The sequence below is a fragment of the Oncorhynchus masou genome, chromosome 13, assembly GCF_036934945.1.
Source record: "Oncorhynchus masou masou isolate Uvic2021 chromosome 13, UVic_Omas_1.1, whole genome shotgun sequence".
Lineage (NCBI taxonomy): Eukaryota > Metazoa > Chordata > Actinopteri > Salmoniformes > Salmonidae > Oncorhynchus > Oncorhynchus masou.
The window spans coordinates 45,686,194-45,709,931 of NC_088224.1; the positions used below are offsets into that span (position 1 = coordinate 45,686,194).

Genomic DNA, 23,738 nt, shown 5'->3' on the forward strand with positions numbered 1-23,738 from the left:
AAGGATGATTTTGAGACTAAGGATTATGTTCTACTCCTCCAGGCTATCCCTATCCCGGTTACACCCACCACATCTTGTCTATGGAATGCAGTCTGTAACTCATTTGTCAACTCAAGCCATCTCTAGTGACCATACACCCAGATTAGCTGCATGAAGCTAGAGTGAAAACCATCCCTTTACAGAAACACAGCATTTAATAGAACAGAAACGTCTTACTATTTGTTAAGTATATAATTGTTAACTATTAATATCAAGCAAATCAGGTAAATATGTAATTTTCCGGTCACAAACTGCATGAACTCACATTAGCAATAGGCTTGTATTATAATTTAGAGTGGGGGCAGAGGGGTCAACTTTTGCAGATAATATTTACAAATGCAGGCACCAAACACGCTTGAAAATAATGTTTTTTATAGCATTTGTGGTAATAAATCACATATTCCAAGGTCAATTAGCTACAGGACAATATTTCTACCTAATTAATTACACAAAAACAAATACACACCCTCCAACACCCCTGTAAGAACAACACTTCACAATTTTACACACATGTACATACGAGCATGCAACCCTTTCTCCAACTAAATATTCACAATGTTTGTGAGTTATATAACACAGTGCCAGGATGTTAGTCTATCCATCAAGATTAGAAATTAAACTAAATGAAACTGTAGGTGCAAACCTGTCTATGACTTCACGCGTGTTAGTATGTATATCATTGTCATGATGCATTCTATCTTGGGTCATTGGGCTCCTAAACCAGGTTTGTAGGCATCTTAATACACTGAAAGACCTCTCACAGCTGCTAACTGGAATGGTCAGCGTGGCCTGTATTATTGCTTTCAGTGATAGGAACATATCAGGGCTTAACAATTTATGTACACAGCACATGTCAGAAGTGGCATCTTTACTTTCTTTGAGAGGTAATGTTTAGCAAGGACTACTTCTGGCTTCAGAGGAATATGCCATGTTTGTCTTGTGTGGGCCTCCCCTCTATCTTCTCCTGTGTTCGCGCTCTGTCCTGTCTGCTCCCCTCTCTTCCTTGCTGTCTGATGTTCTGCTTTCCTGGATTTCCTATATTATTACAGAGACGACATAGTATCAGTGCAGTAGCAATATGGAGTATTCTGAACAGACAAACACACATAAGCAATATACGCACGCACACTTAGATTGTTGACATGAAAGCTATATTTCGTCTCCAATGTTTATTGAAAACAAATACATTTGCACAATGACCACTTGTGATTTCAAATACATTGTTACAGTTGTTGGTTAGCTAGCTAGTGAATTTTAGCCATTTTGCATTGACATGAAATTAGTCAAAACACATCAAAACAAGACATGGTATCAATAACACGATGAAACATGCTGAAATAAGCCACTTATGATTCCCACACATGGCAGTGTCATTCTTGCTAGCAATCTGACCACCCAGAATCACAACAGGCTGACTTATGACCCATGGAAGCGCGGACATTGTTTATGTGTAGTTGTCAGCCAACCCATCTATGCAGCTAGATGCTAAAGAATTGTATATTGTAAACACACACATACACAATCTACTAATTTATTCCTGCAAATTTAACAACCGTCTCTGTGTTAGCTGAGCAGCATCTTCAATTCTGCATGTCCATCTTCTATAAATTAGAAAAAATGTTACCAGCTATCCAGCTTTGTTTTTTCAATAGATAGTGTAATGTTAGCCAGCTAATTGAGTTGACGTTACCAAAAGTAGCTAACGTCATGTAAGCCTTGAGTTAGCTAGCTATTTTTAGTTGTAATTTTTTGCATATTTGGAAAGTACTTGATTAGATAGTTATTGGTTTGTTAGTGATACTTTGCCCGGGAGGTGAACAGAGCTCCAACAGTTGGATTCAGTGTCCAGATAGCTAATCGACAATAACTGTAACTTACTGTCAAAATCCTGCTCACAAAATTTGCTTGGTTTCTAATGAAGCAGCACTGCTAGCTAGACTGGGTAGTCCCTCACGTTAGTTATTTAGCTTAACGCTATCTGTCAGTGCAGCTTTTGAGTCCACATCTTGAAATGTAAGTTACTTGAATCTGGCTAACTGTGAGGTCAATATCTCTGAATAATCATCAAATCAAAAATCAAATCAAATTTATTGGTCATATACACGTGTTTAGCAGATATTATTGTGGGTGTAGCGAAATGCTTGTGCTTCTCGCTCCGACAGTGCAATAATATCTAACAAGTAATATCCAACAGTTTCACAACATATATCCAAAATCCACGTAAATCTAAGTAAGGAATGGATTTATATATATACCTATATGCATTATGTCAGAGCAGCATTGGACTAAGATACAGTGGAAAAATATAGAATACAGTATATACATATGAGATGGGTGATTTACACACAATTAAAGTGACTAAGATACCGTAGAATAGTATAGATTACAGTTTATACATATGAGATGAGTAATGCAAGATACGGAGACATTATTAAAGTGGCTAGTGTTTCATTTCCTTAAAGTGGCCAGTGATTCCTAATCTATGTCTGTAGGCAGCAGACTCTGATGTGCTGGAGATTGCTGTTTAACAATCAGTGGTGTAGTATAGAATACAATACAGTATATACAGCTCTGTGAAAAATTACGAGACCACTGCAAAATGATCAGTTTCTCTGGTTTTACTATTTATAGGTATGTGTTTGGGTAAAATTAAAAGTTTTGTTTTATTCTATAAACTACTGACAACATTTCTCCCAAATTCAAAATAAAAATATTGTCATTTAGAGCATTTATTTGCAGTAAATTACAACTGGTCAAAATAACAAAAAAGATGCAGTGTTGTCAGACCTCAAATAATGCAAAGAATAAGTTAATATTCATTTTTAAACAACGCAATACTAATGTTTTAACTTATTGTCACACCCTGACCATAGAGAGCCTTTTTATTTTCTATTTTGGTTAGGTCGGGGTGTGTCTAGGGTGGGTAATCTAGGTTGTTTACTTCTATGTTGGCCTGGTATGGTTCCCAATCAGAGGCAGCTGTTTATCGTTGTCTCTGATTGGGGATCATATTTAGGCAGCCATTTCCCCACTGTGTTTTGAGGGATCTTGTTTATGTGTAGTTGCCTGTGAGCATGCCATAGCGTCACGTGTCGTTTGCGCGTTATTGTTTTTGTGCGTTTGATTCATTAAACATGTGGAACCCATATCACTTTGGTCAGAATGTTATTACGACGATTGTGACACTTATGAAGAGTTCAGAAATCAATATTTGGTGGAATAACCCAGATCTTCAATCACAGCTTTTGTGCGTTTTGGCATGCTCTCCACCAGTCTTTCACATTGATGTTGGGTGACTTTATGTCACTCCTGGGGTAAAAATTCAAGCAGCTCAGCTTTATTTGATGGCTTGTAATAGTCACAGTGGGTACAACATATCCTATGCACTTCCTGATAAACTCATTCACCATATCGGTATATGTGTCGATATTATTTTCTCAAGCTTCTTTGAACTTATCCCAGTCCGCATGATCAAAACAATCTAGAAGCGTGGATTCCGATTGGTAAGACCAGTGTTGAATAGTCCTCACCACGGGTGATTCCTGTTTGAGCATCTGCCTATAGGAGGGGAGGAGAAAGATGGAATTGTGGTCCAATTTGTTGAATGGAGGGTGCGGGGGGGCCTTATATGCATTCTGGAAGGTAGTATAACAATTGTTGAGAGTTTTAGCAGCGCGAGTACAATCAATATATTGATAGAATTTTTGCTTTGTCAAAACGGCATCTTTCTAGAGCTCCGACTTTCTGACCTGAAGATCAATGAAGTTATGATTTGACATGGATTTTTCCAAGCTCCCAGCGGTCTTGAATGCACCATAAATAGAGAAGGGCCAGCTGAAGTCTCCGCTCTGACAGGAGCCCATGCTGGGGATTAGCCTCCTCCTCCTTACCCCCAAGCAGCTTTGGTTAGAGTTGGAAGCAGGGATGTCACTAGACATTCCGGATATCCGGGCTCAGCCCTGAAGACCTGGGGGGGGGGGGAATTGATCCCTGAACAACCAATATGAAGCGCCCCTCACTCTTGGCCTCGCACTCTAGCAGTGAACATTTTGCAGAAACATAATGCTATGTTGCATATCTCACTGCTTTCATCCATGCGCTGTGCTCTGAAGCCTAATAATTAACACCTTAATATTAATTCAATGGATTATTCAGTAAACCCATGGAATATGGTGTCAATTTATGCATTTGAAATCTATTAGCAAGTACAAATTACAAATGCATTTTCCATGAAGAAAAATTATTGGAAAAAGTATTTATGCTGACCTAAGGTGCAGTGGGCACTAGGCAGCTGTAGCCTATGACACTTAGTGTTGCCAGCATGGCCATTTTTTCCCCTCACAAGGATTATATTTCAAGTAGAATAGCAGCCTACATAAGAAATAGCTAATATTGGTAGCGATCTAGATGTCACGGTGATATAGTCTACTTCTCAACGGGGAGAGCATGAACGGCAACAACACCAGGACACAGTGTGTGTCCTACTAGCTGTCACACAACCCTGTGTGATTCGCGTTCATTCTGCCCTCAGCTGCGACATAAGTCAGTGTTTTGCAGGCCAGGAGTGTCCTTATAGCCTTTCCCCGCTAACCATTTGTTTAATTTAAACAACATTGTCCCATAATGTATTAGCTAAACCTATTCATTTTACCAGTAGTATGCAAACATTTGGCGCCACAGAAAGAAAGGAAAAAGTTGAGTCTTGTAAAATAATCTGTGGTATTAGGCTATAGCAATGTTTTATTAGTTAGCTAAAAAGGTCCTCTAGTCACCTGTCTTTTTACCCACAGAGTAACAGTCCTGGTGCTCTCTCTCATTCTATTTTGTATTTTTGTATGCTTATCCTAGGGGTGAGAAGAGATGACGAATCAGAACTGAGGATAGTTACGGACCCCCATTAGGAACACCCTATGCTGCGCTGACTTTTCTCTTCTGGATGCTCTCTCTAGCCTGTCTAGCTTTCGTAGACGCAGACTTCAATCCTACACTGTAGAACTTTCCCCTGTAAATGTACAGCATTCTACTGGCACCAGAGCTGCCAGCTTAATAGTGATATTTTTCTTTACACCTGAGATGCTGTAATATAATTTACAGTACTATTTTCCTTACTGTAAAATATTACAGCATCCCTGTACATTTACAGCAGGGATGCTGTAATATGTTTTACAGTAAGGAACATTGATTTAGTAGTAAAATAGCAAATCTATGTTCATATTTAGGTATGTGAACAGTCAGTGGTACAATCACTCATTGTGATCATTATTTTGAATGTTATGTAGGGTAGGCCTATGGACTGTGACGTATTCTGTCATCCATGGGGCTGGGGATATGACATTTCGAGAGAGATCAATAAGAGATCAATAAAATACACCTGGTGGCTTAATATCTACCTTAATTGAAAACTTGTTAAATCTATCAATAAATTAGTTTTGACCTTACAAATATGTCCACCAACCTCATTCAATTCACTCACTTCCTGCCCGTGCACCAAAGTAGCGTCAATAGAAACCCCTTGTTTCCGATCATGCCTTCTTTCAGGCAACGGCTATTTCTTCGCAAACATGCCAGTGAGTAACCGAGCCTGACATAATCACACTTTTATCGTTAACATGGGGCTTTGGGTGACAATCTTGGAGTCAGTCAATTCATAATTAATTCGTGTTTTGACTGTTGTGTGTTTGAGCTCTGTCGTTCCAGTCAGTGTTGAGGTATTATAATATTCCATATACGCGCTGATTAGTAGCGCAGTGTGATACAAGATGGCGGCGTACATATCGCAAACATGGAGATGAGTAACCTGAGAATGAAACACTAGCTACCATATGGCTGAATATACGTGCAATTGCATCCACTATTGAATGATCTCGTAGAAAGTGTAGTGCAGGTATAGCACAAAACAGGTGACATGTATTTTATTTCCTCGCGTAAGGAAAGGGAAGACCGTTGGTCAACGTTGACGATATCTAATCCAGTAAAAGACATCTAGGCAGTATGAGAGGTTTTAGATCGCAAATTCATTGCAATTCCTGGGAAATATCCTCGCAGGAAGGTCCCTGTTCTAATGACATTTTCTAGTTCGTGTGCAACTCATCTGACTGAGCGAAACTATCGCATGTATTGTACCTATCTGACTGCATGTCGATATCATTCATAGTTTACTCTGGATTAGGTTGTCAATTAATTGACAAATGTTAAATGCACTGCCTTATTGTCACTTGTAGGACAACTGCTGACAAGTGACAATTGCTTATCTACTCAAACTAAATGTAATTTTCTAAGCAGTCTTGCTTGTCCACTCTATCCTGCAGCTCGCAAAAGACTTGTTGCACCCATCCCCTGAGGAGGAGAAGAGGAGCCACAAGAAGAAGCGTCTTGTCCAGAGCCCAAACTCCTACTTCATGGATGTTAAGTGCCCAGGTAGGTCCCTGTTTCCTCCATTGGCATTTATGCGTTTGAATCAGCCACCGTATCTGTTCTGAATTCAGTGGCATAATTGAGTTCAGTACTTTATATGACTGTGTATTTATTGCAAAGCATATTTGCTGAAATGAGGAGGGACCTGGCAGTATTTGTCCATTAAGATAACCCTGTTTTTGGTCCTTTGGTCCTTGCTACTGTGTGCTCTAGTGAATACACCACAAGCACTAATGACACTGGTCTCAGATTTTATTTACCTTTATTTAACTAGGTAAGTCAGTTAAGAACAAATTCTTATTTCCAATGACTGCCTAGGAACAGTGGGTTAACTGCCTGTTCAGGGGCAGAACGCCCTGTCAGCTCAGGGGTTTGAACTTGCAACCTTCCGGTTACTAGTCCAACGCTCTAACCACTAGGCTACGCTGCCGCCCCAATGATGCAGTGTGGCATGTAATTGTACTACATGTGTGCAGGACTCAACTGCGACCAGAACACTGGCATTTGCGACACTTTGACTTGGCAGTGCGACAAATCAATTTTGAATTGGTCGCTAGGGTGCCAGGGGAAAAATTTATCACGTTAGTTTTTTGTTTAGTTAGCTTTTAAATATATATCAAGATTTATTCAATCAACAATGGGTATGCAGACCAAGTATTCCAAAAAGTTTGGTCTAGTCTTGGTTTAATCTATGCGAAGTACAATTGTCATGCGCTGCTTGAACATTTTGTAAAGGCTTTTGCAAAAAAACCTTCCCAATTAAATGTTGACTGCAAAGTAGGCCTTATGATGATCAAATTTGATTGGTTACATACACATGTTTAGCAGATGTTATTGCGGATGTAGTGAAATGCTTGTGTTTTTAGCTCCAACAGTGCAGTAGTATCTAACAATTTCACAACAATACACACTTCTAAAGGAATGGAATTAAGAATATATAAATATTTGGATGATGTCGGAGTGGCATAGATTCGAATAGAATACAGTATATACATATGAGATGCAAAATGTGTTCCATTATTAAAGTGGCCAGTGATTTCAAGTCTATAGGGCAGCAGCCCCTAAGGTGCTAGTGATGGCTATTTAAGTCTGAAGAGGCCGACTCCCCACAGCATGATGCTGTCACCACCATGCTTCACCGTAGGGATGGTGCTAGGTTTCCTCCAGACGTGAAGCTTGGCATTCAGACCAAAGAGTTCAATCAGAGAATCTTATTCTCATGGTCAGTCCTTTAGGTGCCTCTTGGCAAACTCCAAGTGGGCTGTTGTGCCTTTTTACTGAGGAGTGGCCAAGGCCTTCCTCCCCGGATTGCTCAGTTTGGCCTGGCGGCCAGCTCGAGGACGAGTCTTGGTTGTTCCAAACTTCCATTTTGAGAATGATGGAGATCACTGTGTTGGAGATCTTAAATGCGGCAGAACATTTTTGGTACCCTTCCGCAGATCTGTACCTCAACAATCCTGTCTTGGAGCTCTACGGACAATTCCTTCGTCCTCATAGCTTGGTTTTTGCTCTGACGTGCACTGTCAACTGTGGGACCTTACATAGACAGATGTGTGCCTTTCCAAATCATGTCCAATCAATTGAATTTACCACAGGTGGACTCCCAAGTTGTAGAAAAATTTCAAGGATGATCAATGGAAATGGGAAGCACCTTTCGAATCTCATAGCAAAGGGTCTGAATACTTTTGTAAATAAGGTATTTTTATTTAATACATTTGCAAAAATGTCTAAACCTGTTTTTGCTTTGTCATTATGGGATATTGTGTGTAGATTGATGACGGAAAATGTTTATTTAATCAATTTTAGAATAAGGCTCTTAACTTTTTTTTAAATTAAAAGGTTAAGGGGTCTGAATACTTTCCGAATGCACTGTAGGAGTACTTATTTCTTTAACTGCTCAACACAGAATAGCCTCATGTATGCGCTCCCTCACATCTTTTGGAGAAAATATGCATAAAATGCCACAGAATTCTAAACAAATAGTGTAGCCCACAGCCATATGGCATAGCCAGATTAGGACCAAACACAAGGACAACTCGGAGTATGCTATTCTGTTCATTTGAAATTGACTACTTTTCATGTTTCTTGAGACCTATCTAAAATAATGGATTTGTGAAGGTGTAGGCAATATTACAAGGATTTATTAGACTTCTTAACATGAATATGTTCCAAAGGTCTACATCAGTGGCTTGTACGCTGCGTGTGGAAGCCAGGAGTTTCTAAATGTTTGTTAACTTCTTGCGTCGCGCAATCCCGGATTCGGGATTCTATTTATAGCCTCAAGCTCATTAGCATAACGCAACGTTAACTATTCATGAAAATCGCAAATGAAATGAAATAAATATATTTGCTCTCAAGCTTAGACTTTTGTTAACAACACTGTCATCTCAGATTTTCAAAATATGCTTTTCAACCATAGCTAAACAAGCATTTGTGTAAGAGTATTGATAGCTAACATAGCTATAAGCCTAGAATTCAGCCAGCAACATTTTCACAAAAACAAGAAAATCATTCAAATAAAATCATTTACCTTTGAAGAACTTCAGATGTTTTCAATGAGGAGACTCTGTTAGATAGCAAATGTTCAGTTTTTCAAAAAAATATTATTTGTGTAGGACAAATCGCTCAGTTTTGTTCACGTTTGGCTATGAAAAAAACCTGTATCCAGTTATAGCCTCAAGCTCATTAGCATAACGTAACGTTAACTATTTATGAAAATCGCAAATGAAATGAATGTGCTAGCTCTCAAGCTTAGCCTTTTCTTAACAACACTGTCATCTCAGATTTTCAAAATATGCTTTTGAACCATAGCAAATCAAGCATTTGTGTAAGAGTATTGCAAGCTAGCTTAGCATTTTGCGTAGCATTTAGCACGCAACATTTTCACAAAAACCAGATAACCAAATAAATAAAATCATTTACCTTTGAAGAGCTTCGGATGTTTTCAATAAGGAGACTCTCAGTTACATAGCAAATGTTCAGTTTTTCCTGAAAGAATCTTTGTGTAGGAAAAATCGCTCCGTTTTGTACATCACATTTGGCTACCGAAACGAACCGAAAATTCAGTCACCAAAACGTCAAACTTTTTCCGAATTAACTCCATAATATCGACCGAAACATGGCAAACGTTGTTTGGAATCAATCCTCAAGGTGTTTTTTCACATATCTCTTCATTGATATGCAGTTCGTGGAAGCCTGCTTTCCCCTCAGAATCGCATGGAAAAATACCAGCAGCTGAAAATGACGCACCAATTTCGACGGAGGACACCGGGCGGACACCTGGAAAATGTAGTCTCTTATGGTCAATCTTCCAATGATATGCCTACAAATACGTCACAATGCTGCAGACACCTTGGGGAAACGATAGATAGGGCAGGCTCATTCCTCTCGCAAAAATCCTGCTGATTTCCTGGTTGCCGTTTCATCTTGGTTTTGCCTGTAGCTCCCGTTCTAGGGCACCCACAGACAATATCTTTGCAGTTCTGGAAAATTCTGAGTGTTTTCTTTCCAAAGCTATCAATTATATGCATAGTCGAGCATCTTTTTGTGACAAAATATCTTGTTTAAAACGGGAACTTTTTTCATCCAAAAATGAAATAGCGCCCCCAGAGTTTCAAGAGGTTAATTAACGGTCAATTACCATGAGACGATAGTTATTTGCTTGACAATCACCAGCGGCTGATTGTGACCACCACAGCACTCGTCTAGAGCCCTGGTGTCTTAATGATTGTATTTTTGTTTCCCTCAGGATGCTACAAGATCACAACGGTGTTCAGCCACGCCCAGACTGTTGTGCTGTGTGTGGGTTGCTCCACAGTTCTGTGTCAGCCCACTGGAGGCAAAGCACGTCTCACAGAGGGTCAGTAGTCTCATCATTTTGTGTGGGTTCACCTGCACCCACTAGCAATTGCTAATAACCTGTCTGTAACTGCCCGATCTGTTAGAAAATCTGAAGGCCGCATACAACCCTAACCTGCAGATATAGAAAACGCGCTCTACAGTTGGTTCCCTTTTGTCCTTTTTTTGCTTCGGTGGGTTTAGGCTTATGCACTAATGCCAGTTAAAAAATATTGGGAAAAAACTCAAGGTATCTGCCTATAGATATTAATCTCAGAATTATACATTTATGGATTTTACTGCATTGTTTTCACTTCATTCAACCCACCCGCCACCCATCTGCCTTTCATCCACACACTATTTCATGACCTTAACCTGCCCTCCCCCCATATATAACTGCGGATTTGGTAAACCCGCACATCACTAGTGTGTGCCCCAGTCTCAAATAATTGAATGTCTTTGGGGGTTGGAGGGGTGTCTCCAGCAGTTTTAGGTACAGCAGCAATGTCTATTTTTTTATGTAGTTAAGGGCCTTCGTGTGCAATCAGAGTTATTGGAAGTTCGAGTTCCGACTGGAAAGTTTCACTTGAGTGGTCCTCCAAGTCGTTATTACAAGTGGGGAACAGAGAAAATGTTACCTGAGTTGTGACGTTTAATCCCTGACCTCGCACCCTTTCAACCAAAAGATAACAACAAAGTCGTTTTTTACAAACGTATTAATGTGGATAATGTAGCTAGTTTGAACATTGTCAATGTTAAGCAAGCTAGCTAAGTGTATTATTAGCAATGTTAGCTAGCTTGAATCGTATTGGTTGAAGAATTTTTCTGACTTCAAAAGCACTTTAACGCGATCATTTAAATGTATATTAGATAAAAAAAAATTAAACTTTAATACCCCCTTTATTTCGTCATATCCAATTGGTAGTTACAGTTTTGTCCCATCACTGCAACTTCACGGACTCTGGAGAGGCGACAGTTGAGAGCCATGCGTCCTCCGAAACACGACCCTGCCAAGCCGCATTGCTTCTTGACACACTGCTCGCTTAACCCGGAAGCCAACCGCACCAACCCTCCCCTAACCCGGATGACGCTGGGCCAATTGTGCGCCTCCTCGTGGGTCTCTGGTCACGGCTGGCTGTGACACAGCCTGGGATCGAACCCGGGTCTGTAGTGACTCCTCAGACCGCTGCCCCACTCGTGAGGCCCAGCACCTGAACACAATCATGTCGAACTATTCCATTCAAACATTGCGTAACCCTACTATAGACTTAAAAGATTTGAAATGATTGTTTTGGCAGTAAAAGCTTTAGTGCCATTCAATCTGACAGTTTAGCACTAGGTTCTATAAATGTTCATTTGGTTTCACATTGCTCCCCGCAACTCTCCTCAGATTCTTAGTGGCCTGACTCTGTCATTTTGTCTTTCCTTCAGGGTGCTCATTCAGGAGGAAGCAGCATTAGTTGTACTTCTGATGCCCCCGTAAAAATGTAAGAGAAGAGGGGTTGGACATGTTGATTTCAGCAACTCCAGCCTCGATACAGCACCCAAGAAAGATTGATCCAGAAGTGCTCATGACGCCTGGACACCAGATGGGATTACTCATTCAATGTGATAGTCCACTTTGTTGCAGTAACTGAACTCTTCAACCAATCTTTTTTAATACAATTGTTTTGGCTAAAGAATGGGTGGTTTGTACTTTTTTGTTTCCTTTTCAATATTTGCCAATTGTACGTTCTCACCTGAATTTTGTACATTTTCAGTTTTCATTACCTTTTCCGGATTAACTTCTCGTCATTTAATATAATTTTACTTTAGAAAAACGTAATTTCTTTGAATAAAACTGCTGTAGTTTGTCCATAAATAACAAAACGATCAAATATAAGTATACATTAAACGATAATATGTCTGTCAACATGCATCTCACTTTGGAGTTTTTACAGGAAGTTTAAAATCAGTTAAGTGTTTATTCACATATGATGCATGATCAAGAGGAGTAGTCCTTAGATGAGCACAAGTACATGTATTTGCTTGAACGCCTTCAGAATGAGGTTCTTATTCTCAAACAATCCCTTTAACCAATTTGGCCTTCTCAATACCGACACGGCAAGAAAAGCTCCAATTGGGAAAGAGATGTGAATTTTATTGTGTAATTTAAATTTCGATATTTGTATTTTCAGTTTAATTCTGGCCTTTTCACAGGGGGAACAATGTTCTATCGGAAATGGATTTGTTTACTTTTATTGGACAAACTGTTGCGGTAATGAGAATGTTGTGGAGATTGTCAACTGCATAATCTTATAAAGGAAATGGGCAAGTACAGATCCTAATCTCAGTGATCAATGACAATTTTGTGAAATTACACTTTTTTTTACATTTTTGGTGTCAAATGTTAGTTTTGTGATAATTACCCAGTTGGGCTATTTGCATATGTTTCATAGCCAGTTACAATTTGGTGAGTGAATTTAAAGAAAATATCAACTAACAATTTGTCATGGGCTACTTAAATGGAAGCTCCACCACTTTTCATTATCTAGCACAAGTGTCAATGGCACCTTTCTAAGTTTTGTAGAAATAAATGCCAAGTTCTACCTGATGAAATCAAACGTTAAGCCATTTTAATAACTGATTTTCCAACAGATTTGTGGGGAGCAAGAAAACACCCTCCCTTGGGCTAGAAACTCATTGCAATGTTTTGAAAATAACTTTGTACTTAAGGTGTAAGACAACATGACGTGTTTGAGCTTTAGAAAGATGCCAGAGTTTCCGACTTGGAATTCTGAGTTGGCTGACCGTTCAAAATGACCCCCTCTGATTTCCCAGTTCTTTTGAACGCGGCATCTATCTTGCCCCGTTTTTCTAAAGACGACATGCGCTGTTTTTACACGTGGACACTGGTTTGGTGCTGGAGAGTTTGAAAACTGGTGGAATTGCCCTTTAAGTTGAACAATTTGACACCAAAATAAGACTTGTCTGACAAAGTGCATATAACTGGATTTACAGTAACGTTAGAAATAATTATACAATTTTCAGTAAAAAGCAGATATTTGGAGATAATACGGAAACTTACCTTTCACTTACTGTGAAATTACAACTGAATACATTTTTCATAATTACAATAATGAAGCTCTGGGAAATATATTTACAAGTTATTAGTAGACACTCCGTGCACATGCTGGCTAGCAAAACAATATACACTTGAATTGTTATTCGGATAATGTTGTAATCAAGAGTAGTTTTTTTGTTGAAAGATTTCCAAAATGGGTGAAATATCCATTCTACAATTAAATTCCATCCATGTATTGCTTTATTTAGTTACTCTTATGAAATTGCATAAAAATGTTCCATTTTACACCCATAAAATGGTGTGTATCCCAGGGATGCAAACGAGTCACCTTTTGGCGAAATTCGCCGTTTTGAATCAAAAATAGGTGACCTACGTGGTTCGTGTAGATCCGATGAAAAGTTTGGGCGGTTGGGGGAGCTTTGGATGACTACTGGTTGTAAGCGAACTAGTGATGCGCGTTTGGAGCAATACTGTGTATCCAAGGCTCAGCCAAGCGTTCAACATGCAGCACGCGACTGAAGAGATTGGCTAGTTACAGCATCAGCGCGCTCTGGAAAGACCGCGGGAGAGTTGAAAGTCAGTTAATTTACAACAGCCCGTTCCCTGAACGATAGACAAGAGGTAGGTGAGAAACCTGACCACAATGTCTGTCTCTAAGGCTCAACCAAGCGTTCACATAACAATGCAGCACGCGACTGAAGAGATTGGCTAGTTACAACATCCGCGGGAGAGTGGAAAGGCAGTTAACTTTCAACAGCCCGTCCCCTGAACGATAGCTAAGAGGTAGGTGAGACTGTGATGAAGCATACTTCATGAGCTGTAACCGAAAACAACTGGTATTTGGAAAGTTTGAGGTGAAGGAGAGAGTGTGGTGGAACAAATATTGTTAACATTGATAAGTATCTTGCTAGCTTCATGGTGTGAAAATAGCTAACGTTACATCAGATGAGCTAACGTTAGTAACCAAACCAATTCGCTATAATATTAACTGGTAACATACGACTGCTTGCCGTTCCTCAAGTTATAACGTGTTAGTTGCTTACTGGACCCCGACAATCTGTGTGACACGTTAACTAGCTAACTACTAAAGTGACCTGTGAACTAATGTTTTCTCTTTACAGTATGTGATTACTTTTCAGAATAAGAGAATTAGGTGAAAATGAGACGTTGCTTGTTAAACAAGTGTAGCTGGAGCTGGGCCTGGCTTAAGCTGGAAGCCACTATAAAGGTGAAAGAAACACCACACACTTTCCCTCTTTCTCACTTTTTACAGTTGATAAAAAGGGTTATGCCAGGTGTACTCTGCCTGAAAGATCAGTTACGCCAACAAAGGGTATCATGCTCTACTGGGACATTGTAGAAGAAATGTCCACAGGCAGAACGTGTACAATGCAGTGTAGCCCAAATATATTGCTTTTGATGTTTTGATAGTAAGGTGTGTGTGAGGGGGGATTATTACATGTTTTACTAAGTGAACGTTATTTTTGCACACATGTAGCCCTGTGCCTGTTTGTTTCATTCTATTTCTACATAAATGTTTTTTCCCCCAAGTGAAATATTTAGATGTGTGTTTGTGGTCACAAGCGTTCTGTTATAAAGGCTTTCATGGCTAACTGCAATATTAGTGTGTTGTTTTTCTCAAGTGTAATTTGCAGTAAAGTCTAGGCAACAAATAACATTTGTTTAGTTGTTAGGTTCACATTAACCACTATTTTACACACATAGACTGATCATTTAGATCATATTCTTTGTTTAATTAGTTAGAACCTGCATTTTAACTTTTTATTATTTTTATTACATGTTTCAGTGCAAAAAAAGTGTTACCATTTTGGGCCCTCACCAGTTTGCATCCCTGATGTAGCCTTATTTCCTGCCTAAAATTAATCTAATTTCATTCTAGCCTGACCTAAATCCCATAATTATCCTGATCCCAACTGTTCCTCATCACTCTACCTCTTCCCGTGATGATGCACAACTCATACCTGCCATTTTCTTGCTATCTTACCTATCCTGCCCTCCCATTCTCCGTGTCTGCCTGCTCTTCCCTCTCCCTTAGCAGGTGGCGGATGGAAGAGTTCTGTGTGGAGAGGGTGCTGGAGAGGAGGGGTATCAGGGTCCTGAAGCCTTCTCTCAGCTCCTCCACATTCTGCTGCAGACTGTTTATGTGTGTTTCCAGGTCCCCTCGTAATCCACTCACCTCGGACAGCATGTCATACATTAGATTCTGCATCTACATGGGAAAGAGGTGCAGAGTGGTCCAAGAATGAGGGGACAATGAGAACATTTAGAAAGTTGATTGCTACTTTCTCTAGAATATTGGTTGCAACAGTAGCGGGTGAACCTATGGGGTGACTGCCTGTCCCACCTTGCAGAGATCCACAAGCATGTTGGCCTGGTCAGCCAACTTCCTCCTCTCCATCTTCACATCACGCAGCCTGGGGAGAAGATATTTAACATTCAGAAATAATCACAGGACAGGTACAACAAATTGAAAATATAATTCATGATGACCAGAGAATGACCATTTCTATATTACAGTTGTTCTATATTACAGTTGGGGTTTCACAAGTTCTAGAGTTGTAACACCTGGGCATGTGATGTAATGTGTGACCGTATCGATATCTCAGGGGAATAACTAAGCTGATTGGTGGGTTACTTGGGGCAGTGTGTTCTGATTGGTGCCTTACTGGTGGATGGCGAGTAGCAGCTTCCTCTGGTGCATGCGTACTCTGCAGTGGTCTCTCTTCCTGGCAAGCTTGGTGTGTTTGTAGATCATCCAAGTCTCTCTCAGTACATTTGCTGCAGCAATTTTTATCTGGAAGAGGACAATTGTTTCCTCGTCCAACACTCAGTTTTCTATGGATGTGTCCCAAATGGCTCCATATTCCCTACGTAGTGTATTACTTTAGATCGGTGCACTGTTATATAGGGAACAGGGTGCCATGATTCATACAACTACAGGCCACCATTGACTGTATCTCACATCACATGTTAAGTCAGGGTTCCAAAGACCACTATTGAATACATTCATGTGTTAAATCAGGTGAGTTATACCCCTTTTGTAAAGTGGGAGTCCATCATGAAGTTGTGGACATGTTTCTCTGCCCTAGTCAGCTCCAGTTTCCTGGCAACCACAGCAACCACCAGCACTGTGCAACCAGCCCCCTGTGTATGTGTGTTTGTGCGCACGTGTGTGAAAGAGAAATAAACAAAGGTTAAAGGCTCAGTGCAGTCAAATATATTTCCATATTAGGAGGTTGGAATAATACTGTGAAATTATGATACTGCCCTCACTGGAGTAACACATTTTCTCTGGACCTCTGCAAGGTCTATGCGGCTGCATGCCTATTGAATCGATGATAGGGTTTCTGCGGTGCCAGGGCATTGCTTTAGCTCATTGATAAATGTTTATTGGTCGGCCTATTTGGTCATAATTTCACAATGTTAGACTGCTGACTGGTGGCAATAATTGAATTACTTATTCAGTAATTCAAGTTATAAATTCAATATATTTTCAATGCAACAGTATACTAATCAGCTACCAATTCATTTTTTTCCTTTTTAAAAAATATACACCTACTGTCCTGTATAGGCTACCTGAACCTGCATGACATAAGCAGTCCTTGCGCTTTCTCCGAGCTTGGATAAAGTTATTGTGCGTAAAACCAGTCTTAATGCCAAATAATAGTCAGTCCACCTTCAAAACACTAGTTTACTAGGGAGTGTTTAATTCTGCAGTGTAATAGCTATACCTATATACTGTATTTAGCTTCTATTTATAAACTTTTTATAAGAATTACACATCAAATAGCCTAACAATGAGGAAAAAATTGCCCTGCATACAATTTAAACTTAGTCTTGAATGAGGCACGCCAAGATATATCAGAGATAAGGGACTGTTGATATTGCAATCACACAACTCAACGCCGTTTCACCAGTATAAACAAAATCGCAAAACACTTATTTTGTTCAAGCCCTCAAAAACCACTCAAGACGATAATCTGTTTGTATCTACCAATTTATTGGCTGTCCAGTATCCAGATGATCTGTCCCCAGAGCTTCCTATACAGTTATTCTCTTTCCTTAACGTGTTGAGGCCGGCAATTAAGGAGAATGAGAGGCTAAATGAAAGATTTTGCAGAACTGCTGTATTTGAATCAGCACTTGCTTTCTGCCCAGTTTCCCTAATGTTGTTACGGCAATCAGGCTGTTATACCATCCCTGTAACTGTCGCTTCTAAATTAGAACTCTTAAAGAACTACCTAAGAAGCATTAGGCTCTCGGTCTGATATGCACTTTTGAATCAGAGTAACTCCCCTAATTGCATTGGCACTGTCGTATCCTTGACCAAGGAATTTGTTCCCCTTATACTTTTTCTGGCCTGAGGAACTTTATCAGTCACATTCCTGAAGCCCAAGAAACAAACAATTAGCTTCCTCCTAGTACGTATGGAAATTAAAAAGGTTTATGAATAACTTTTTGGAGGGTTACTGTCAAAATTAGTTATTAAATAAAAAAGACTAATGACAGCTGTTTGAAAAGACCGCCTGAAATTTTAGCCTGCTTTGGTGGGATGGACTTTTGGCCTGCCTGGTGAATTAGTTAATAGACCAACACAAAAAGAGTTCCAAAACGCTCTGCCAATGACAGCTAGTTATCAGTTTTCCCCTCCCCTAAAAAGCTATTTTTGACCATTTTAATTGAAAACAATCACAGTAAGGTACTTAATTGTTACACAGAAATGATTTGATATTGAGATAAAAACTGCTGCATTGGAAAAGAAGACTGTGCTAATGACCACAATTACAGTGCTTTCAGAAAGTATTCACACCCCTTGATTTTTTTTCTCACATTTTGTTGTTACAGCCTGAATTTTAAATGAAATAAATTGACATTTTGTATCACTAACCTACACACAATACCCCATAATGTCAAAGTGGAATTCTGTTTTTAGAAATGTTTAAAAAGTAATACAAAATGAAAAGCTTTAATGTCTTGAGTCAACTTTGTTATGGCAAACGTAAATAAGTTCAGGAGTAAAAATGTACTCATAGTGTTTTAATGACTACCTCATCTCTCACTGAGTCAAGCAGTGAATTTCAAACACAGATTCAACCACAAAGACAAGGGAGGTTTTCCAGTGCTTCGCAAAGAAGGGCACCTATTAGTAGATGGGTAAAAAAGACAAAAGCAGACATTAAATATCCCTTTGAGCATGGTGAAATTATTAAATAAACTTTTGATGGTGTATCAATACACCCAGTCACTACAAAAATACTTCCTAACTCAATTGCCGGAGAGGAAGGAAACCGCTTAGGGATTTCACCATGAGGCCAATTGTGACTTTAAAACAGTTACAGAGGATGGAGCAACAACATTGTACTTACTCCACAACACTAACCTAAATGACAGCATTAAAAGAAAGAAGCCTGTACAGAATAAAAAATATTCTAAAACATGCATCCTGTTTGCAATAAGGCACTAAAGTAAAACAGCAAAATATGTGGCAAAGAAATGAACTTTATGTCCTGAATCCAAAGTGTTATGTTTCAAGCATGGTGGTGGCTGTATCATGTTATGGGTATGGTTGTCATCGGCAAGGACTAGGGAGTTTTTTTTAGGATAAAAAGAAACGGAATAGAGCTAAGTAAAGGCAAAATCCTAGAGGAAAACCTGATTCAGTCTGCTTTCCAACAGACACTGGGAGACAAATGCACCTTTCAGCAGGACAATAACCTAAAACACATGGCCAAATATACACTGGAGTTGCATACCAGTACGACATTGAATGTTCCTGAGTGGCCTAATTACAGGTCTGACTAAAAAGACTTGAAAATGGCATCTAGCAATGATCAACAAACAACCAACTTGGCCAGGTGAGACCTGTCATTCAGGGTACACCTGTTTAGCTATAGGTTTGTTGCATGTTTTGCATGTTATATTGGCATTAATTTGTGTCACATGTCAGTTTGCAAACAATGTAAAAACAAATTTATTGAGTGAATAAAGTCTCATACAAACATGGTTTCTTACTTGATTTCTTGAGTAAGGCAGTTCCAAAATGCAGGTTTTTCAGCCTAGCTCAGGGCTTTCTGTGGTGGAGGGGCAGCCAGCGAAAAATACAGACCATAGGCGTTGGTAATCTTCTTTAGTTGCACTGTGATTGGTTCAGTGTTTGGTAACTCATGGGGACACTACGTCACTGCAGAATCTACAGGGAGAGCTTGGCAGTTCAAGCCCCCTTGGGTGCTGCCATAGAAGTGTCCATCCAAGCACGCTAAAGGTTGTTGGCCACAGATAAAATTATGCAAAATCACGTTATGTCTACCATAGCTTTGGACTGATTATGTCAATCATCATGAATCACGTTGACAATCCTGGTAAATCTTTTTAAATCCTTGTCATTTGAAGAGAAATTATAAAACGTATCGATGCTGAACTGCCATTGGACATAAACATTACACAACAATCATTATTTTGCTTCCTCTGCCTGTTATTCAGTGGAGAGGGTGTGTGGTCCAAGTCTGGGTTTAAGGATTTAAAACATATGTCTGAAAATGTCTCTTTTCCAAGCTTAAAATGATAAACATTTACACGCAACACCATGGGCCAGAAAAGGAAAAGGTTGAATCCATTGGCCATGTTGTCAATCCAGCATGACTTCTACCGCAATCAAAACAACTGGAAACTAGGAAATGGGAAATCTCAGACTTAGTGGGTTTAAGGTAACTGGGACTCGGGGAAAAAACTATCTCTGACTGGGAAAATACATTTTCAATGGTCATCCAACTCGGAATTCCAATTTTGGAACTTGGGCCGCTTTCTAGTAAGATCACTGACGTCATGATTCAACCTTGTTTTTTTGCAGAGTTCCCAGTTGTCTTGAAAGCACCATAAATCCAGAGAATGACAGATTTTGATGACAAAATTTGCCCACAAGAAGGACTGCCGTGCCACCTTCCTGTTAAAGTGAGCACACCACAACAATGGTGAGTCCAAAAATGTCTTGTATGCTGCTGCATAAACAATGTAATATGCCAGAGAGATACAGTGGGGCAAAAAAGTATTTAGTCAGCCACCAATTGTGCAAGTTGTCCCACTTAAAAAGATGAGAGAGGCCTGTAATTTTCATCACAGGTACACTTCAACTATGACAGACAAAATGAGAAAAGAAATCACATTGTAGGATTTTTTATCAATTTATTTGCAAATTATGGTGGAAAATAAGTATTTGGTCAATAACAAAAGTTTATCTCAATACTTTGTTATATACCCTATGTTGGCAATGACAGAGGTCAAACGTTTTCTGTAAGTCTTCACAAGGTTTTCACACACTGTTGCTGGTATTTTGGCCCATTGCTCCATGCAGATCTCCTCTCGAGCATGTTTTGGGGCTGTTGCTGGGCAACACGGACTTTCAACTCCCTCCAAAGATTTTCTATGGGGTTGAGATCTGGAGACTGGCTAGGCCACTCCACGATCTTGAAATGCTTCTTACGAAGTCACTCCTTCGTTGTTTGGGCGGTGTGTTTGGGATCATTGTCATGCTGAAAGACCTAGCCACGTTTAATCTTCAATGCCCTTGCTGATGGAAGGAGGTTTTCACTCAAAATCTCATGATACATGGCCCCATTCATTCTTTCCTTTACACGGATCAGTCGTCCTGGTCCCTTTGCAGAAAAACAGCCCCAAAGCATGATGTTTCCACCCCCATGATTCACAGTAAGTATGGTGTTCTTTGGATGCAACTCAGCATTCTTTGTCCTCCAAACACGAGTTGAGTTTTTACCAAAACGTTATATTTTGGTTTCATCTGACCATATGACATTCTCCAAATCTTCTTCTGGATCATCCAAATGCTCTCTAGCAAACTTCAGACGGGCCTGGACATGTACTGGCTTATAAGCAGGGGGACACGTCTGGCACTGCAGGATTTGAGTCCCTGGCGGCGTAGTGTGTTACTGATGGTAGGCTTTGTTACTTTGGTCCCAGCTCTCTGCAGGTCATTTACTAGGTCCCCCGTGTGGTTCTGGGATTTTTGCTCACCGTTCTTGTGATCATTTTGACCCCATGAGGTGAGATCTTGCGTGGAGCCCCAGATCAAGGGAGATTATCAGTGGTCTTGTATGTCTTCCATTTCCTAATAATTGCTCCCACAGTTGATTTATTCAAACCAAGCTGCTTACCTATTGCAGATTCAGTCTTCCCAGCCTGCTGCAGGTCTACAATTTTGTTTCTGGTGTCCTTTGACAGCTCTTTGGTCTTGGCCATAGTGGAGTTTGGAGTGTGACTGTTTGAGGTTGTGGACAGGTGTCTTTCATACTGATAACAAGTTCAAACAGGTGCCATTAATACAGGCAACGAGTGGAGGACAGAGGAGCCTCTTAAAGAAGAAGTTACAGGTCTGTGAGAGCCAGAAATCTTGCTTGTTTGTAGGTGACCAAATACTTATTTTCCACCATAATTTGCAAATAAATTCATTAAAAATCCTACAATGTGATTTTCTGGATTTTTTTTCTCATTTTGTCTGTCATAGTTGAAGTGTACCTATGATGAAAATTACAGGCCTCTCTCATATTTTTAAGTGGGAGAACTTGCACAATTGGTGGCTGACTAAATACTTTTTTTGCCCCACTGTATGTATACTGTAGCTAAGAAAGTAATACTAAGTGTGTGTTGTGTAGTAAGCTGTTAGTAGTCCATGTGCCTCACCCTAATAATTTGGTCCCTTTCCCCCTCAGAACGGACTTCGTGGTGCACATGTGGCCTATAGCCTGTTTTAGAGAAATGTCATCATCGAATATTGTAAGAGCTTTCTTTTTCTGCTTACCGTAATTTCCGGACTATAAGCCGCTACTTTTTTCCCACGCTTTGAACCTCGCGGCTTATACAATGACGCGGCTAATTTCTGGATTTTTCCCGCTTTCACAAGATTCGTGCCGCCAAAAAACTGAGCACCGTCACATAATGTGACGTAAATCGACTGCGCTCAAACTTCCCGTCATTCTGATTACAGTAGTCATTTTGTCACCCTCATCATGGCAAAGACACGGAGAAATGCATATGATGCAGCTTTCAAGTTGAAGGCGATCGATCTGGCTTTTGGAAAAGAAAATAGAGCTGCTGCACGGGAGCTTGGCCTTAATGATTCGATGGTAAGACGTTGGAAACAGCAGCGTGAGGAACGGACTCAGTGCAAAAAGACCACAAAAGCTTTCAGAGGGAAGAAAAGCAGATGGCCCGAACTAGAAAATGAGCTTGAAAACTAGGTCAACACACAGAGAGCAGACGGCCGAGGTGTTTTAACTGTGCAGATCCGACTGAAAGCCAAAACAATCGCCACCACAATGAAGTTTGAGGATTTTAGAGGTGGACCATCGTGGTGTCTAAGATTTATGAGACGTAAAGGCCTGTCCATCAGGGTACGGATGAGTCTGTGTCAGCAGCTCCCTCCCGACTACGAGGAAAAAGTTTCAAACTTTCGCAAATTCACTGATGCAAAGATAGTGGAGCATTCCATCAGCCCGCACATCATCATAAATATGGATGAGGTTCCTCTGATGTTTGACCTGCCTCTCACTTGGACTGTCAACAGGAAAGGCGAATCATCCGTCACGCTGAAAACAACTGGGCATGAAAAAACGCACTTCACCTGTGTTCTGAGCTGCACGGCATCGGGAGAAATCTTCCACCGATGTTGATTTTTAAACGCATGATGATGCCAAAAAAAAAATTCCAGAGAGGAATTGTTGTGAAAGTCAACAAGAAAGGATGGATGACGGAAGGCCTAATGCATGAATGGCATACGGAGTGTTACGGCAAGCGACCGGGAGGATTCTTTCACAAGAACAAGGCATTTCTCGTGTTGGACAGCATGAGGGCCCACATAACAGATTCTGTGAAAGAAGCCATCAAGAGGACAAACTCAATTCCAGCTGTGATTCCTGGGGGAACAACAAAGTATTTGCAGCCACTCGACATCAGTGTAAATCGTGCATTTAAGGTGGCGCTCTGTGTTCAGTGGGAGGCTTGGATGACAAGTGGGGAGAAATCCTTCACTAAAACGGGCCGCATGCGAAGAGCAACTTATGGTCAAGTCTGCCAGTGGGTCCTGACAGCGTGGAGCATTGTCAAAAAATCCACTATCATCAACGGGTTTTGAAAGGCTGGACTGCTGCGTGTTGAAGAGGGCAGCATGAGCTCAGCGGGGAATTTGCCTCCGGATGAAAGTGACGAGAGCAACAATGACAACGATCCAACATCGGATGAAGCAATTCTGAGGCTATTCAACTCCGACACCGAAGAAGATGACTTCAGTGGTTTCAGTGCACAGGAGGAGGAAGATAGTGACCAATGACTTTCTTGGTAGGCTACTGTTTACTGC

At 40.2% G+C, this 23,738-nt stretch overlaps 2 protein-coding genes across 2 annotated transcripts in view; one reads left to right on the forward strand and one right to left on the reverse strand.

Moving 5' to 3' along the window:
* Positions 1-394: 394 nt before the first annotated feature.
* The window catches only part of LOC135552422 (small conductance calcium-activated potassium channel protein 1-like), a 40,141-nt gene continuing 16,797 nt past the window's right edge, over positions 395-23,738 (reverse strand). Inside the window, exons 6-10 of the mRNA XM_064984018.1 lie at positions 16,409-16,519; positions 16,042-16,169; positions 15,720-15,789; positions 15,360-15,584; positions 395-1,074 (exon numbers count right to left, since the gene is read on the reverse strand). Coding sequence (XP_064840090.1) covers positions 15,360-15,584; positions 15,720-15,789; positions 16,042-16,169; positions 16,409-16,519 — 534 coding nt within the window. The 3' untranslated portion in view covers positions 395-1,074. The remainder of the gene's footprint in view (positions 1,075-15,359; positions 15,585-15,719; positions 15,790-16,041; positions 16,170-16,408; positions 16,520-23,738) is intronic.
* Positions 5,534-12,609, forward strand: LOC135552421 (small ribosomal subunit protein eS27). The gene is made up of 4 exons (XM_064984017.1): positions 5,534-5,606; positions 6,348-6,456; positions 10,202-10,312; positions 11,722-12,609. The coding sequence occupies exons 1-4, from the start codon at positions 5,601-5,603 to the stop codon at positions 11,748-11,750; spliced, it is 255 nt and encodes an 84-aa protein (XP_064840089.1). The 5' UTR covers positions 5,534-5,600; the 3' UTR covers positions 11,751-12,609.

Excerpts from the sequence above, each read along its gene's own strand:
- LOC135552421 (XM_064984017.1), top strand. Across the intron at positions 6,457-10,201 it reads CATGGATGTTAAGTGCCCAG|GATGCTACAAGATCACAACG; the intron begins GTAGGTCCCTGT and ends TGTTTCCCTCAG. Across the intron at positions 10,313-11,721 it reads CAAAGCACGTCTCACAGAGG|GGTGCTCATTCAGGAGGAAG; the intron begins GTCAGTAGTCTC and ends TCTTTCCTTCAG.